This window comes from Caenorhabditis briggsae (genome assembly GCF_000004555.2).
Source record: "Caenorhabditis briggsae complete genome, chrIII, whole genome shotgun sequence".
Taxonomy (NCBI): domain Eukaryota; kingdom Metazoa; phylum Nematoda; class Chromadorea; order Rhabditida; family Rhabditidae; genus Caenorhabditis; species Caenorhabditis briggsae.
In genome coordinates, this window is record NC_013490.2 from 7,616,126 (window position 1) to 7,633,363 (window position 17,238).

A 17,238-nucleotide genomic window follows, 5' to 3' on the forward strand; every position below is an offset into this window, starting at 1 on the left:
TTATCCGGATTTTTGAAATTTCCACGAATGAACACTGGCAAGAAGACCTGATTGATGAGAAGGCTTCATTTGAATATCGTAACCAGAAACTGATCCTTTCGAAATGAGTTCTCTGAAAACGAAAAATTGAAAAACAATAAATTCAAAGTCTTTTTCTCTCACCTAGTTTCTCGATCACTCCATTGTCGCCATGTTTTCTCTCCAGATTCCGCCCTTTTTCGTTCTGCTCTCCAGACAGCAATCTTTTCGCGTGTTTTCAACTCGTCAACTATTCTTTTGATGATTTGTTGCTGAAAGCGAAATAACTATATCTATCTGACACCCAAAATTGAAACCAACCTTATTATCGGCAAAATGAACAACGATTTTAGATTTTCCGTTTCTCAATTCCACACTTTCTTTGTTTACAGCCATTGTGAAATGTGGGAACGAGGTTGAACTGAGCTCCAGTTTTGAGTTAGGTGATCTCCACAGATGACGAGTTGGCACTAAACCCCAAGAGGCAAAGTTCAACGATTTGACTCCATCAAACAGTTTGGTGATAACTTCTCGTTCTTCCGGCTTCAAATCTGGCAACGTTTCAATTTGAATTTCTTCTGTTGCTACATTTTCATTGAGAATAAGCAAGTTTGAAAATCCAACATCATCGATTGACCAGGAAGTTTCAGTGGATTTCACAGGAATATCAGAAGCGAGACTAGTTGGAAGTACAGTAGTCAGGTGAGTGAGTGGGCGGAGCTTGCGAGGGAAGGAAGATAGAAGACGATGAACAATTGGAGAAGAAGCAGGAAGACCAAGATGGGCAGACGGCAATAGATTGCTTGAAAGTCCAGCGAGTGAGAACCATGTGGAGAAGTCTGAAAACCATAAAGATAAGAAAAAAAAAATTGAAAACAACAACAAACCTTCTGGAATATTCTCAACCTTAAATGGCTGTCTATCAGTTTCCAAAGCCATCAAGTCTATAGAATTCGAACATTGATCATTCAAATCTAGTCGTACAATAGCATCGGGTGAAATTGACATATATCGTCCACTGTGCAGATCCAACGGGCGGCCGTTATTCAAAATGGAAACTGAAATCTCGGGAATCTCAACTCCACCAAGATATCCAATGGGCAAGAAAACTTGGGATGCAGATGTCGAAAGACTTGCTCCAAAAACGGATCGATCGACGATTTTGACAACATTCGAATCTCCAATAATCGCCCGAACTGTGGATGTTTCATCGGTGAGAAGTGCATAATGAGTTCCGTCATCTGACTTCATTACGAATGGAATCGAGTCGTCGTCATATAAAATCGTTGAAATTTTTCCGTTCTTCGAGAAATGAGAAACGAGACGAGGATGATCAACGTAACCATAGTAGAGATTAGTTGAATCTCGTCCGTTATCAATCCGAACGACTCTATCTTCTCTGTCATATACGATCTTGATTTTCATTTGAGTTGGTTTCAGAATCGTAGCCGACACCAATCTACCTTTTCCATCATATCCGAATGTTGTATCGTTTCCACGTCGAACTACCCAACCAATGGAGTCAACTTGATATGGTACCTCTTGGAACGTCTTCAATGCACCTCCCCGATTCCACTCTACAATTCGATCATTGATTTTCTCGACGCGTGCATCAGAATTATATTGAATTCGTGTTGATTCTTGATCTGTTTTCTCTACACTGGCAACTCTTCCGGCAGCATCGAAAGTTCTAGTAATTTTTTGAATTTGTTCAGAACCGGATGAAACGATTTCCAATAATGATTCGAAAGCTCTACCAGCCTTATCTCTTCCAATTTTCAGTGAAGCACGAGCACTTCCGAATATCAGTTTCCGCTCAACAACTTGATGATGTTCATCAGCTTTCGATGTTTCGTACATGATTCCATGTCCTTGGCATCTAGATGTAGTTGTGTCACGAGCCCAAGTCAATCCGTTGACGGATGCCACATGCCCTCGTCGATCGTCATATGTCAGTTGAATTGATTCTAACACTGATTGTTCGATTACTGGTTGGATTGTGGTCACACGAAGCATATCGTCATATTCATAAGTAAATGAAGATGATATGGATGGTTCAGAGGAGGTTGGAGTGATAATGGTTACAGTTCTTCTAGCCACAAGATGTCCTTGCAGTGTGACATTTTCGTGGAAGTCCGGACTTCTTGAGCACATCGGTTGACCTTCTGAAGACCAGCATGTTACAACCGTCGTTTCTTCGTCGTTCAAAATCTCAGTTGTTCTTCCTGTAGCCGAATCTCTTCTTTCCAGCCAATGGTGCATCTCATCTGGTGTTGTCGATTCTAGAACACGCCCATCTCGAGCAATTCTAACGAGTGAAGGCTTCGAGTTCAGTGATGTTCTTCTTTTCAAAACCCATTCGTCTCCACCTAGAGCGATTGCGGAGAATGTTGTACTTTCTTGCGATTTACTCAACACTTCCTTTATACGATCATAGTTATCGTATTGGATTGTCCACTTAGCTCCATCATGCTGAATTTCATTTGGTCTTCTCGATGCCCCAGCGTAACTCATTTTGATCGGAACTCTCGCTCCATCCACGGAATGTTCGGTCAGGCGATTAGAGTTGTCAAATGCAAAACGAATCTTCCAGGAGCCCCAAGTCACTTCTGATTTTCTTCCGGTGCTATCCCAGGTGACATTCATTTCAGCCATTTGTGAATCTTCCGGAGCAGAAATCCGTTTCACCTGTCCTGACGAAGTGTAGTCAATGAAAAGAAGTGATTGAGCATCTTCCGTAGTTGAACCAAGGCGCAGTGTATCACGATTCGATTTCACATCATAATCCATGGAGAACATATTCACTCCATTGATCTGAAAATAAATAGTTGAGAACATGATTTAAAAGTGGAAACCAGTCGATGGGTTAGTTCGGGTGAGAAGATGGTAGAACTTCACTACAAATCTAGTGAGTGTGTAATTTGAATCTTTCCTGTTAAGAAAATCGGAGAATCTATAACGTTAGACACACCACGCACATTAATTGACACACTTCTATTATCAAGTTATTACAGAAAAATCAGTAACTCTTCTCAACCGCGATACCAACCCTCGGCCGAAACCGGACCTCCGCCACTCGTCGTCTTCCGAGACTACTGTCCGAATCATCACCACGTCGTGCAACGTGCTTCCAATCCCATTGAGTAGTTAACGCTCTTCGTTGTGGATTACCAATAGCCGGAACAGTCGTTCTTCGACGAGATATCACGGGCTCACCACCTCCATCCGGTATCGTGGAACTTTTGACAAACAGTGAAGAGGTTCCATGAGGAGATGTCAAAGAATATCCTTCGTTTCGAAGAAGACTGATAAGAGTGGAAGCACCGTTTGTTCCATGAACAGCTAGATCTCCATCGCCCAGTCTTACTTGCTGGTAGCGGTGATTATTCAGTAGAACCTCAGTGTTCACTCGTCCCATGGATATCTGAAAATAAATGACAATTGGTAACACGATTTACAATAAACAATCTTACAAATTCCTCTCCCAAACTCCAGTGCTCTCCATCTCGTTTCAATCCATTTGCTCTACCGTACTGATCATATTCAAATCCAACGGCGGTGGCCACATCGATTCTGGAGAACAGCAGTCCTTTGACGTATGACAACTTAGTTGCATCTCTCGATGTCGCAGAATCTCGTTTTGAAACTTGTTCAAGAGTACCATCATATGTTGACATAGTACATGTAGTTCTTTCGCCAAGCGTTGTCTCCAAATCATAAACAGAATCGTTACGTTTCAAAACTCTCAGAACAACTCCAGATGCAGATCGAATTTCAGACATCATCGCAGTTGGAGAATCAACTTGATAACTGAAGTTGAAAAGGGTACGTCCAGTGATTAATGATACGGTAGATGTGTGTTGTCCATGACGATTGAAGGTGTACTTCTCCTGACGTTCTACATCCGGAACTTCGTATGATCTAGATCTTCCGTCATATTTGGCGAGACGAGCCGACACTTTTTTGATTTTGGAATTTCCAGTATCCGCAATGATGACGTCCCCAGATGGTGCCACGCAAACAGCGTAAGGAGAATTCAGATGAGCTTGAGAAGCAGGAACTTCACGAAGTGTAACTGAATCATCACATCCACAAGCAGCAACATCGCAGGAGCAAGGACTTTTCCCACCAATAAGAATAGAGAAAGTTGTCCTATCAGAACTCAGCTTTCGAACTTGATTAAGTCTTCTTCCATCTGATTCCACAACATAAATTGATCCATCTGAACCAACACTGATATCTCTTGCGTTTTGAATCAAATGACGTCTATGGTCAAGAGTGAAAGCAGCATGAGACGAAGCTGAAGCCATTGATGTTGCATTGGCAAGATCACAAGTGGTTGGGGATCCAAGAGCAATTGTGATAACGTCATGTTCAATGTCAATTTCGTAAACGACGTTTGTGTCCAGGACGAAAACAGAATCAGTGATTGGATCGATAGAAAGAGAAGTTGGCCATTCCATTTGGAGATCAACGAGCTTTGTGATTTGAGCGCATGTTCTGATGGGATGTTGGTCGGGTGTAGTTTCGCCGATCGATCTAATATGTCCTGTGGTGTCGACAACACGAATACGACGACTGTCTGCCACTAAAAATTGTTTAAATTGAAATAGTCAAACGTGGAAAATAATGAGTTGAACTTACGATATAGGTTTCCATTCTTATCGAAAGCAATTCCTTTGGGGAAAATAAGCTGAGCGTTTTGAGCAAGAGCTCCATCTCCACAGGAATCTACAGCTGACCCACAAACGGTTCCATCTCCAGCCAACACATCATAGTTGTTTCGAGAATCTTGTGGATCTACACTCGAAATCTTCCAAACTTGTTTGTGGAGTGGCAATGAAATTGCAATACTTCCATCAACCGGTGAGACGGCAATGTAGTAAGAATGAGAAGTGTCAGCCAATCCCAGGGTAAGAATCGTAGTCACCTGACCATCAGGGGAAACTCGTCGAATCAAATTGTGATCCCCAATGATGAGACTTCCATCATGTCCATGAACTACAGTAGACGGACGGAACAACGAAATCGATTCGATTCTACCGTCGCATTTGCTGCATTCTACATCTCGCTTGATTCCATCGATTCCAGCCAAAGTACTGACACGCGGCTCGCCTTCGCTGATTAGCCGGTAGCCACCATTTCCCATTTCCACGATATCTGAAATTGTGTGAATTGAGATCTCATGAACTACTTTCGAAAACTCACTGTTAACAATATCCAAATGATGATGAGCATCAATTGTCCACATTCCTCCAAGCATTTTTCTAGATGTTGCTCCCAACATATGAGACTTTCTTGTCTGCCAAACTCTTTCACTAGATCGCTCACATCCTTGATACTCGTATCCCACTTGAACAGTCACTGGTATCAGTCCAGATTCACTTTGACGGTAAGCGTTCTTCTTATCCCATGCGAAGACATGCGTGAGGTTGGTTCGTGGAGCCAAAGTGTGATCAAATCGACGTCCAGCGAATCGAATGTTCAAATGGATCTTCCGAAGCTCCTTATCAACTCGATCGTCTAACAAACCGATGAGCATTGTCGACGGAGCTGCTAGAGATCTTGCCGAGTCATAAACCAGTCGTACATCGGTTCCTTGGATTGGAAGTGACTCTACAATAGATCTAGAATCTACGACAAGTCTTGACGAATCAGTCGATTTTTCGGTTTCAACACCATCCGAAGTGTACTGCCAATTTGAAATAAGCACAACTTCCGGTAGTCTTCTTGTAGTTGGAGAGCACTTTGCTCTGGCTGGAGGCGTCGTAAGAACAGGAGCAAATGACCCAGATTGTCTGTGAAGAATAATGTCATCAATGTGAATGATTTGGCGAGGAGGAACGTAAACAGTTTTCTTAACAGATTGGAATTGTGTTCGTAGAAACTGAAGAGTGACACTCCGTGCACCATTGACTGTCAGATCAAAATAACCATCTTCTCGCGTCAAAGTGAAACCGTAAAGAGGGTGTGCTGAATCAGAAATGCGAACACCAACAAGAGAGACAGTAGACTTGTTAGCATGTGTCGAAAGATCTTCTGAATTTCCAGTAAAACCACTCCATGTAACACGTCCACGAATAACAGAGATGAGAGATTCACTGAACTGCGAAGCATCCGTATAGCTCTGAACTGATTTTTCCATTATTAGGAATCCAACTCTTTGTGCGAAATTAGCGTTGAATATTGGTGGCATCCGCATGAGAACTTCAGTTGGTGTGGCAGCAGTCGAGCAAACAGATTCCGAAGAGCATGATGGGGATGAGCAGCATTCTGGATCATCACAATCGATAAGGCCATCTGAATCATTGTCCAACCCATCATCACAGTGCATTTCGACGGGGACTGAACAATCGACTCCCGTAGACCCAGCTTGGCATCGACATGACCATTCTGATGATCGACGATCCATTACGCATTCTCCTTTGCCAGAACATTGGTTTGGACATCCATCTGCAAAAAAACACAATAATTTCGATTAGTCTCACTAATAACGCCAACCTAGGTAGCAATTGTCACCGTTCCAGCCAGCCGAGCATTGACATGTTCCATCAGATTTACACTTTCCATGATCTTCACATCCGACGGCACACTTTTTCTCTGTGCAATTGGCTCCTCTCCATCCTCTCCAACACTGACAAGATCCTTCGTCAAGACAGTCTCCATTCACACAGCTACACGATCTTTGAGAACAATCGAATGTATTCCATCCAGGTTCGCATTGACAAATTCCATCGACAAGAGTTCCATGTGAAGAACAAATGTGTTGTGATTGGGAAACTTGAACTGCTGGAGAAATGGTTGATGTTTGGAGCTCGCGGCTCTCCTTCTTCTTCTCTGTTGAAACAGTTGATTTTGTTGGGTTCTTACGGGTTCTGGTGGAGTCTTCGGAAGACTTCTTGACTGGAGACTGGGCTTGCGGAGGAGGAACAACAGCGTCGGCGAAAACTGAGCAATCATTGCCTCTCCATCCATCCATACAATAACAAGTTCCATTAACACATACACCTCTATCGTTGCACGAAGCATGAGGACAGGCACGGAGTTCACACGCTTCTCCAGTCCATCCAGGATTGCAACGGCACTTTCCATCGGTATCACATCGTCCTCTGCCATTACAGTCCGCCACCTCACACCAGTTGTGACGCATTTCACATTCCTTTCCTTTGAATCCAGATTTACATACACAGCTGCCACCCGAGAAGACTCCGTTTCCACTGCAGACCACTGGACAGACTGCTTCTTCGCATGCTCGACCGGTGTATCCAGGAGCACAATGACATTTTCCATTGACGCATTCACCACGCTGATTGCAATTTGCTTCGCACAGAAGAACAGATGCCAACGGGTGCTCTTTTGATCCAGAAACACCGGGAGATGTTTTGGGAGGTGTTGTTAGCCGTTGAATTTCTTCTGCTACAAACGAGATGGGTTCGACACGACTTCGCTCATTAATAAATGTCAGGTAGTGCCTTCCTTCCAACAAAAACTGCTCAAAAATGGCACTGCGAGGAGACAGGATTTCAACGCTTCGGTGACGTGAAGATCCAGACCCAATGCTTCGACGACTACGAGAACCAAACTCTTCAACGATATGGGTAGGGCCTTTGGGGTCGCGAATTCGATCAGAACGAATTGGAAAAAGAGCATCATGAAGACTGAGACTAGGATGCACTCCGGCTGACATCAAAAGAACAAGTTGAGCTCCTGATCCGACGGTGGCGTTGAATTGAATTCGTGATGGTTTGGAAATTGTAAGCTCCCTAAAATTATTATATGGTTACTAAAAGCGGTTTTCATGAACATACGTAGTTGCCATTGATTTGGGAAAGAATTCGACATCAACTCGTTCTCCAAGACTGATAGCAGGCGGAAGGGCTCGAAGCCCAAGATCCTGATATCGACTTACAGCTGCGGATGATGCTGACGACATAGAATCAGACGATGGAGCAGGTTGAGTGTACACATAATTCGGAGCACGGACTGAAAAGTAGGAGTAAAATTGCAAAAAAAAGAAAAAAAACTCGAACTTACAAAGTAAAATACAAATAATGAACAGGGCGACGAGAAGAGCAGCAACTAATAAAAGATTCCATTTTGAAGGCCATTTGGAACAACTGTTTCCTTCCTCATCAAACTTTTTCTTCTTTTTTGTCGCTGATATTGGTGGTCCACCGACTCCCGGGTCACCATTGTTCATAGTGCCCACTTGCTGCCTTCTAAAAACGAAGTTATTCTTAAAAGACGAAAATTTGAGATTGTTACCTTCTATTCTGATAAGTTCCTACTGGTGGAGGATATTTTAACAAGGTGGTAGAGGCATCCGAATATGTTGTGTTCGGTGCTCCAGAAGAATGAGGTCTGAAAAAAAAAGAAATAAGTAAAAGAGCAAGATGGGGACTTCTAAAGAAGGCATGAGTGGTTAAGGAAAGCACATGATGATCCCATTATGGTTATGTACAAGGGCATGAAAAGGGAATGTTCTGTTTGGGGGTGGGATGCGGGAGGAACCGGAATGGAGGAAGAGATTATAGATTAGAGTTATGTAATAGAATGAAACCTTCTGCTCCATCCGAAAATAGAATAAAATGAGGAAAACTGCTAGCACATGTGCAGATACGGAAATATTTTGATAGACAAGAATCTGGATCTCTATCTCTATCTTCTTTGGCCACTATAAACTTGACCGGGTAGCCAAGCGAATAGAGCAGGTGAGATAACAATCTGTCATCTCCAGATGACACTGTTCCCAACGACCGTATGCCAACAGACGATATGGTAACAGCCATGTTTGTCAAACATTTAGAGAGTTGTGTCACAGTTGCTGGGAAATAATTTCATAAACAATCTACAAAGCTCTTGAAAACGTTGTTCATGTATGTATATATGTGTGAATCTGATTAATTAGTCAAATTTGCTCATTTTCTCTGGTCGTCTTCTTCATAGTGCTTGACTTCGCGCAGTAGTCACATCGAAAAAAAAAGAGGAGGGATAATGTTCTTCTGCTTCCCCACCGTACATATTATTGTTACGTCATAAGCTGTGTCATTGGGAGAACAATGGAATATGAAGGATCATCATATGGTGATTGAAGCTAATTAATAAAAAAAAAAACAGCATCGAACGGGTTGACTAGTAGCTTTAGAACACGACAAAAATGGGATGTTGGGGATGGGAGAAGAAAAATGCCAATAGACGAAATGGGTTCAATTTGTGTACCCTTCTGCTTCTGCTGTCCGTCTTCCTTCTATTGCCACCATGAGGTCCAACGGTTGCGGTGGTGTAATAAAACTTTATGAGGAGAAGACGGCAATTTGTGCTGCGTTGGGAGCATCGGGGTCTTGTGTGGAAGCTCTAAACTTGGCAGCTCAACCTAATTTCATTTATTTTTCCTATAGGAGAATGAACTTTTTGCGTATATTGGTATCTTGAAACCTAAGGATCTCCTAAGAAGATCGAAAAGTATAGAAAAACGGGAATGGAGAAATGTTTCTTTTTGTAGTCGTCGTCGCCTTTCACATCCTTCTTGAGGAGCACATCCTTCTCGTTAGTACATCTCTTGCTCCCCCCATTTTCGGCAAGTTTTTTGACACTTTTCTATTGAATAGAGCGCATCCATACTGCTTGTTGAGTAAAGAACAAAGAATCGAAAAACTTTTGTTAAACTTTCCAAATTTCGAATTACGGTAGCTATGCCTCTCGGAATTAATTTTCCTCGATTTGTCTGCTGACCCAGCTAACTCTCTCTAAATTTTTTTTTATCATTTCTCCCTTTCAATTTTCAGAAAATGTTCCGATTTTCTCTGAAAACAATTTTCTTCGAAAATTTCAAGATTTTCCTTCTGACTCCCACGCTCCCACACTCCACAGCTTTTCTCGCATTAGAATAATTACATACGCTTTGACGCCTTCGGAGTCGAGCATGTATACAAGGAACAAATGTTATGATTTTCTTCTTCTTCTCCTCAGCGTCTTCAGAATACACAAGAGCACCTCGAAATGACGCTAATTGAGCAGCGTAAAGCACTGCAAATGTGTGACTGCCCCCGCACACACGGATTTCAATTAGAACACTTTGAAGGTTGTGTGTGTGGTCTTTGGAAAGAGTCAGCAGAGAAAAATGAAGAACATGAAGCTAGGATAACTTTTGAAAAGAGGAAGACTCTTTTGAATTGAAGAAGTGCCGCGTTTGACACAAAATTAATCTTCTGCGCTGAGCTCTCCGGAGGACGACGTTCCATGGGAGAGATGAAGAAAAGAAGGTTAACTAGTTTATTAGTCAAGTGCTGAACAATAGACAACTAATAAGAGTTTCCTACTGGGAGCTACCTTTGATAGGTGCATTTCTGATGCGCTCAATTAGTTTAGAAAACAGACAGTTCGGAACCCTAATCCGACCACAATTACCGCATAAAGTGCAATTACGTCGCGTGTTTTGGGAACCTAAAAACGGACAGGTGTTCCTAAATTAACCCTTAATTTCATCTCTCTTGGAAGGTATAACCCTATATATCCACCTCAAAAGTTGTGTTCAAATCCGAAAAACGACGACAAGAAGATCCACACGAGAAGTCAAAACGAGCGGAAAATAATGAATTATTCGTAAAGCTAGTTGGTAGTTGGATACGAAGATGAACTCTGAATTCAGTTTTGAGTATATAGTCTTGTTATTTGTTCAGAATAAAGAGCATATGGTCCGTTTCTCGATAATTCTTGCACACCGGAAAAACAATCAAAATCAAATATCGGAAATTAAGAATAACAGAGGGAATTGATACATTCTGACCTCCCCCTGGAATTCTTAAGAGTTACTACTGTACTTTGGGCTATTCTAGATATTAATTCATCATCATTTTCTTATTTTTTATTTTCCCATCCCATACTTTCTATATGTGTATTTCTCCTTTTTCTATGTGCCGAAGTCCGAGTTGAAAGAAACTCATTCGAATTCTCATCTGATGAATCATTGATGATTTTTCGCAGCCATAGCTGTCGCTGTTTTGCTCGGGGATCTCTTCAATGTTTCCGAGAAGAAAACTAAAGTCAGATGGCACCTGAGATCCGAGAAATGAGAGGAAGCAGTGCATTTTGAATGTGAATCTTATGGGGTAGACGATTTTCGGAATATTTAACACGAGTATTCCCATCAACATTTCTCGATTTTTCAAATTTCGAAGATTGCGGTAACTGGCTGGAAACTCTTAGATTGCTCTTTCTTCTGCTCCATTGAGCCGCCAAGATATCCAAAACGTGCCCAATCACCCTTAATAAACCTTTTCCGGCTCTCATGTCATGTTCTGTCCGTTGGAGTAGAGTTCCGGATCTCATGAGCTCGCAACTTTTTCTTTCTTTACTTCTTTTTCCCCAAGAGCCACCAAAAAGCTAATCTAGTTAAATGCACTTGAGAACAATTTCGTTTTTGAGAAGAAAGGAAAAAAAGGATTGAGAAGAAAGGAATGAATGGAAAAGAAACTCACTGGTCCAAACAGCGTTGTCCTGATGCGGGAGAAAGTGTTGATGATGTCGTTCTCACTGAAAAAAATAGGCATTAGAATGGAATTTTTATTCCTGGCAGTTTTTCAGCAAATGTGACTTTTCAGGTCTGACTACGAGGTTAACCTAATTGGGATCTTACTTTCATCATCTGACGTTGTCATGACGGATTCTCTAGGAGCCGGTGGCGGCGGCCCAATAGGAGTACTACAGTATGCATAATGTGGAGGTGATATCCGATATGTCATCGAATTTCGAAAGTGTCGTGATTGTCGACCAGCGTACAATGAAGTAGACGCATAGTAGATGGGCTCATCGTAATGAGACTCACTACACATCTTTGCAATCAACGGTTATCAAGATGAGTAAGTACTTGTAGATTCTTCATAGTATTCACGGTACTGGAATACCAATGAAACGGCGACCCAGCGTTTCGAAGCTCGCATAAAATGGGGGCGGAGTTTTCTCTCCGGGAGTGGACGTCAACACCGGCCTGGCGTCAACGAGATGTGAGGAAATATAAAAAGAACAACATTCCTAGAGGCGACCGAGTCAGAGATATATGAAGGGAAAAAGAAGACTACGCCTATTTTTTTTGCCAATGAAACATAGAAAAAAGAATACCGAGAAAGGAGAAGCAAGCCCCAACAAAACGCTTTTTGACGATGTGGACGACGGGTGGTAGGAGGAGTCGAGTAGTAATGAGAACCTAGACAAGTGGAAGACACACTTGAAAACGAAAAATGAGATCATGTTTTTGTTGTGTTTGAAAACAAAATAGAGAAAAGCGCATGCAAACTATACAATAATGTCTAGAAGGTATACATGTTACTGCACTCCCTCTAATAGTCTACTCAAACCTTCAGCTTTGAGCTCATTTATCTCGATTTCTGTGCAAGATATCAACAATGTGTCAACTGATAATATTTTTACCATAACATCACTAATATTTTATCAGTTGAAGGATTTTTGATATCTCTTATATGAACCGAGATGATTGATCTCAAAGTTTACGGTTTGGCAATTCGAATTTTTGTTCGCTTTTCAAATTTCTAAAACTGCTTCAGAATCTTCAAGCGAGAGTTTCTTTAAATCGTAGTTTCCCAGAACCGTCTAATCATTTTTCCCTCATCTCCTTATGCAAATTCCTGATACACTTTTTTTTGCGAAATACCCAACACAACACCTTATTTGATCTGCATTTCATTTCGTTTCAATTCAACTGCAAAATCGTTTTCTTTTTCCTTCTTCTTCTTCTTCTTTATGCTTCTATAGGTTTTGCGGGAAAAGGTTCGTGTCTTCTCGAGAGAGAGGTTAGAAAAAAATGGGTAAATTGGCGGATAGAAGGAAACCCAAATGCGATAATTATAAGGTGGTTGCATTACACGATGTCCTTCTGTATCCATGTGCGGGAAAAAAGAACGGACCCGGATAGATTGCCGGGGAGAAGAGGTGGCTTAGAGAGGGAAGAACAGGGTAAAAACCCGAGGACTACACGAATACAATTGCAATTACCAACTGGAGTGGTTGGCTTCTAGAATAATGGGTCAGAAACCTAGAGCAAAAATAGTGAATGTCGGTGTTGCCTAGGTGCTCTGCGCGAGTTCAAGTTCTCAATACACCTTGAGCACTCTAATAGAATGCCATCCAACCCGTTAACTTTGAGCTTATATATCTCGTTTCTCCTGAAAGATATCAAAAAGTGGTTAACTGACAAAATACTGCTGATATTATCATGAAAAATTTATCAGTTGACAACTTTTTATATCTTTCACAGGAACTGAGAAAAAATAACTCAAACTTGACTTATGGTATTTTCTGGTAAAACGAAATACCTCTCCAATCAAGAATTCTCTACTCAATGAACCCCATCATATCAGAATCACCTTCGTAAAAAAGCGGCCCGGAAGGGAGAGAGAGAGGACCTCTCTCTTCCCGCCAATCATTGACACATAAGGGTCAATCCCGAGTGTAAACAACAGAGGTCTGACAAATTGTGTGTCTCTCCCTATTCTCACCAATCTCTTCTCTCTTTCCACCGACAGATGTACTGGTACATGGAGTCAATCTTACAACTAAATACGGTAGGAGGCTCGTGGTCCGAGACAATGTTTGCATAGGAGGAGCAGTAGAAGCGGAAAGATTGTTTTGTATTGGCGGCATATGGATTGAGAGAAAAAAGATATTGTTGTATGAGATTGACCCAAAGAAAGTTAAGGACCTTGCATGTTGCGCAACATCGCCGACAGAAACGAATACTCTTGAAATATCAAAAAGAAACTTACGAGATCCACTTGGAATATAGTATGCTCCGTCGGCATTTTTGTGAAGCACACCTCCATCATGCATTCCACTTCCCCAACAGTCTGAAAGTGGCGGTGCCATTGGCTGCTGTTGATTTTGTTGCGAACGTCGCTGAAATGTTGATTATATTAGTTAGAAGATATGAAATCCAAAATATATACCTGTTGCGACATTGACATCTCATACGAATTGAAATTAGTCGGATGCGACTGAGGTGGTGGTGTTGTTTTGATGAGCAAGTGATTGGTGAACCCATCTGAAACCAATTTCTGTATTACACTTTTTTTCTATTCATTCGCAATTCCAATCTGCGATAATTTTCTATTGCATTGTTTTATGACACACAACCTCTCATGCTTTTATTCGCTTATTAAAAATGGCGGCATGGCGCCGAGAAAGAAGAGAAGATGCATGCGAACACTTGAATAATTGTTTTATGTGTCGGTGCTCACTTTTGAACTTCAACTCAACTAGTATAAGATGATACTGGTTGACACTTATGATTCATAAATATACGTTTTGTTGAAAAATCTAACCTCCTCGACTTCTGGCCAATTCTTCCGGATCCTCATAATCGTTTGTGTAATCGTGTTCATGAGATGGCATCATCATTCCGGCTGGAGGCCTTGGCATAGGACGATTTGGCGGAGGGCCTTGTGCATTCGTGGTCCTATAACAATGATTACCGAAGAATTAAAATTGTATTGCTCACCTGTGTTGGAACATTTGTGACTGTCCCGAAACGCACGGCTGCCCGCACTCTTCTGGATGTGGTAGCGGTTGTGTGGGTTCTGAAAGTTTTGAAAATTAATTATTTCTTGATCATGTATGTAAGGAGTCAAATAGTTTGCGCAGGTGTAACGAGATTCTGTCCTAACACTATTTGGTGGGGTGACGATGAACGAGGTGCTAATAGAGAAACAAGTAGAAGGTGTGGGATAACATGGAATGAGAAAAGGAAAGAAAGAGGAAATGAACGAGGTGACAACCTATACATGAAAAATAGAAATGAGAATATCTGCAGGGATCTTGACAGTGCTAAAATTGACTATTCCCAAATCTTGGGGCTCAAAAATGAAGGTAAAAATGTTATCCGAGTGGTAAGATGGAATAGTTATGCTCTTCTCCACTCAAGGGTCAATCAGTACAATTAGGTCACTTGCCATCTGTATCTGTGAAACTTAAACAACAATGGAGTCATCATCTACTGGAAACTTATAAAAAAGACATCTTCCTTCGCCATAGGCCTATAATTATGCGTTAAACTGCGCAAGAAAAGAGAAACAGATGAGAAGAATGCAAGCTTCTTATGAGAACATGGATCACAAAAAAAAAATCTAAAATCCTCTGCTGATGAGTTCTTCTTGATCGTAGCTAAAAGGTGTGACCGATTGACCGCGTCTCCTTTCTCCAGAATAGAAAAGGTGGGAGGTCCACTAGCCAAACAAACACAGCGGGAGAGGAAGAAGAAGACTGTCTGAACGAGAAAAGACACCTCCTCCACGCGCTCCAAATCACCGCGGCATGTTGAAGAAGATGACAATGGGAATGCTAATAGACACCGATTCATTGGCGGTAAGTTGTGAGTTTTGATAGAATGGAACAGGTGTCAAGTTTCGGGAAATAGGTTATACAGGATTAGGACCTAACCGTTAGGCTATCGCTTTCAAGATTTCGGCGTTGCCTCAATTTTTAGGTGTTTTGTTATCTTCATCTCGTTAATGAGATGTTCGGCTGTTAGACACAAGTTTTATGAGCTCAGAAACAATGAACAGCTGTTATGATATGACCGCTAGCTGTCTTTTTTCTTTCGGCACAACATCATCATCTGTTGAGTAGAAGAGCAGGTTGAGAGGGGAGAATTTATTCACAAGTGTTCTAACTTAGAACTTCTAAGTCTTTCGGGAAGATAAGTAGAAACTAGAAAGAGGAATCTAAATTAAGAATCAAGCAAATCAAGAATTAAGAATCAAACTTCGGACGTGACGAAGTTCTTTTTTAAAGATCAAATTTCAATTTCCGTCTTATTCAAAATTAAAGTCAAAACGAGATCTCAACCCACAAGAAAGAATAGAAAGAGCAAAGAAGAAGAATAGGATGAAAACGAAAATAGTGGTGGGAGGCGAGGTAATTCATTTGTCAAATACGCAGATTATGCGCAGTGCGAATCATCGGTCATCACTATCAACAGAAGCTGCAAGAAAGCGACATTTTGACCATTCCGAAAAAGCCCGAGAAAAAAGGAATAGTTTTTGAATAGGAGAAGTTTGAGAGAGAGGGTGAGAGAGAAAGGGCACCATCTGGGCAATTCCACGAGTGACACTACTCGCACTTTGGGCGCAGGAAAAACACTAAATAGAATAAAGCATTGGGCCCACCTGTCTGAATAGCATTTCGATGAATCGAACTATGCGCGTTCAGCCTCACGAGAATTTGTGAATACGCACGTTGTGAATATTCTTTCGATATATCTAGGGACTTTTGGTGCCTAACCTACATTCTGGCACAGTGATAGAAGGTGTCAAGACAAACACTTAGGACACATGTTGAGCAGCAAAAATAAAAACAAAGAACATCTTACCTTTACTCGTTTTGTACAATATAAACATCATTGGGTCATCAGAGTTATCGAGAGTACATAATAACAATAATAAAGAATGTCTTCTAAACTAAATGGGAGGAGCAAAGTGACCACATCTGGCGGATGCGTGAGCGGAAGATAAAAAGACGAGATACAATCGTAAAACAAAAACTTGATACTTCTGGGGTCATTGTAAATCAACGAATCCACGAATCCAGCGATGACCAACATGCTCGCTGGGAGAAAAGCCTGGATGAGCAAACAATGGTCCAGAGTATTAGTATAAGGAGATTTACAACTTGACGAAACCCATGCTTATAAAAGATAAAAAATTGATAACCAGTACATATACTCAAATAAAAAAATTGGAGTGGTAAAATGGACTGTCCTCTTCTTTTCTTCTTTGTATGTCATTCCGTTTTTTTTCCCAGAAGGGAAGTTTCCCGCAAGAAAAATCCGCCATACAAATTTGATCTACCGTAAAAATTTTGGGGTTGACAGGTCAAAAGAAAAATAAGAAGATCGCACTTGGGTTCAAGCGAGGGGTCAGAAAGCGCGCCCCAGTAAATTTTTCAAAAATTCTCAATTCGCTGCCGAACTTCGTTGTCTGAGTATCACAGTTTTAAACGATGAGCGAGAATACGCGCGTTGCAACCCGTTGATTTTTGAGAAATAGATCATGATCTAGTTCAAACCCGCGTTCATTTTGAAATTATTAAATTTATTCTGGCCTACGAGTTTGCTGGGGCGCTTTTTCTAACCCCCTCGCTTGAACCCAAGTGAGAAGAGATTCTAGAGACTCAAATTAGAGGAGCAAAACGACAACCTCGCGCCGTAGACGC

General features: G+C 41.5%; 1 protein-coding gene across 1 annotated transcript; it reads right to left on the reverse strand.

Moving 5' to 3' along the window:
- Positions 1–15,385, reverse strand: Cbr-ten-1 (the record flags this gene model as incomplete). Its single annotated transcript, XM_045244025.1, has 17 exons — positions 1–112; positions 163–290; positions 340–2,832; positions 3,086–3,442; positions 3,492–4,606; positions 4,663–6,471; positions 6,520–7,781; positions 7,827–8,237; positions 8,284–8,379; positions 9,882–10,091; positions 10,708–10,818; positions 11,496–11,550; positions 13,797–13,926; positions 13,977–14,071; positions 14,352–14,485; positions 14,528–14,606; positions 15,253–15,385. 17 exons carry the CDS (start codon positions 15,383–15,385, stop codon positions 1–3), a joined length of 8,730 nt encoding a protein of 2,909 aa, XP_045096000.1.
- Positions 15,386–17,238: the final 1,853 nt, after the last annotated feature.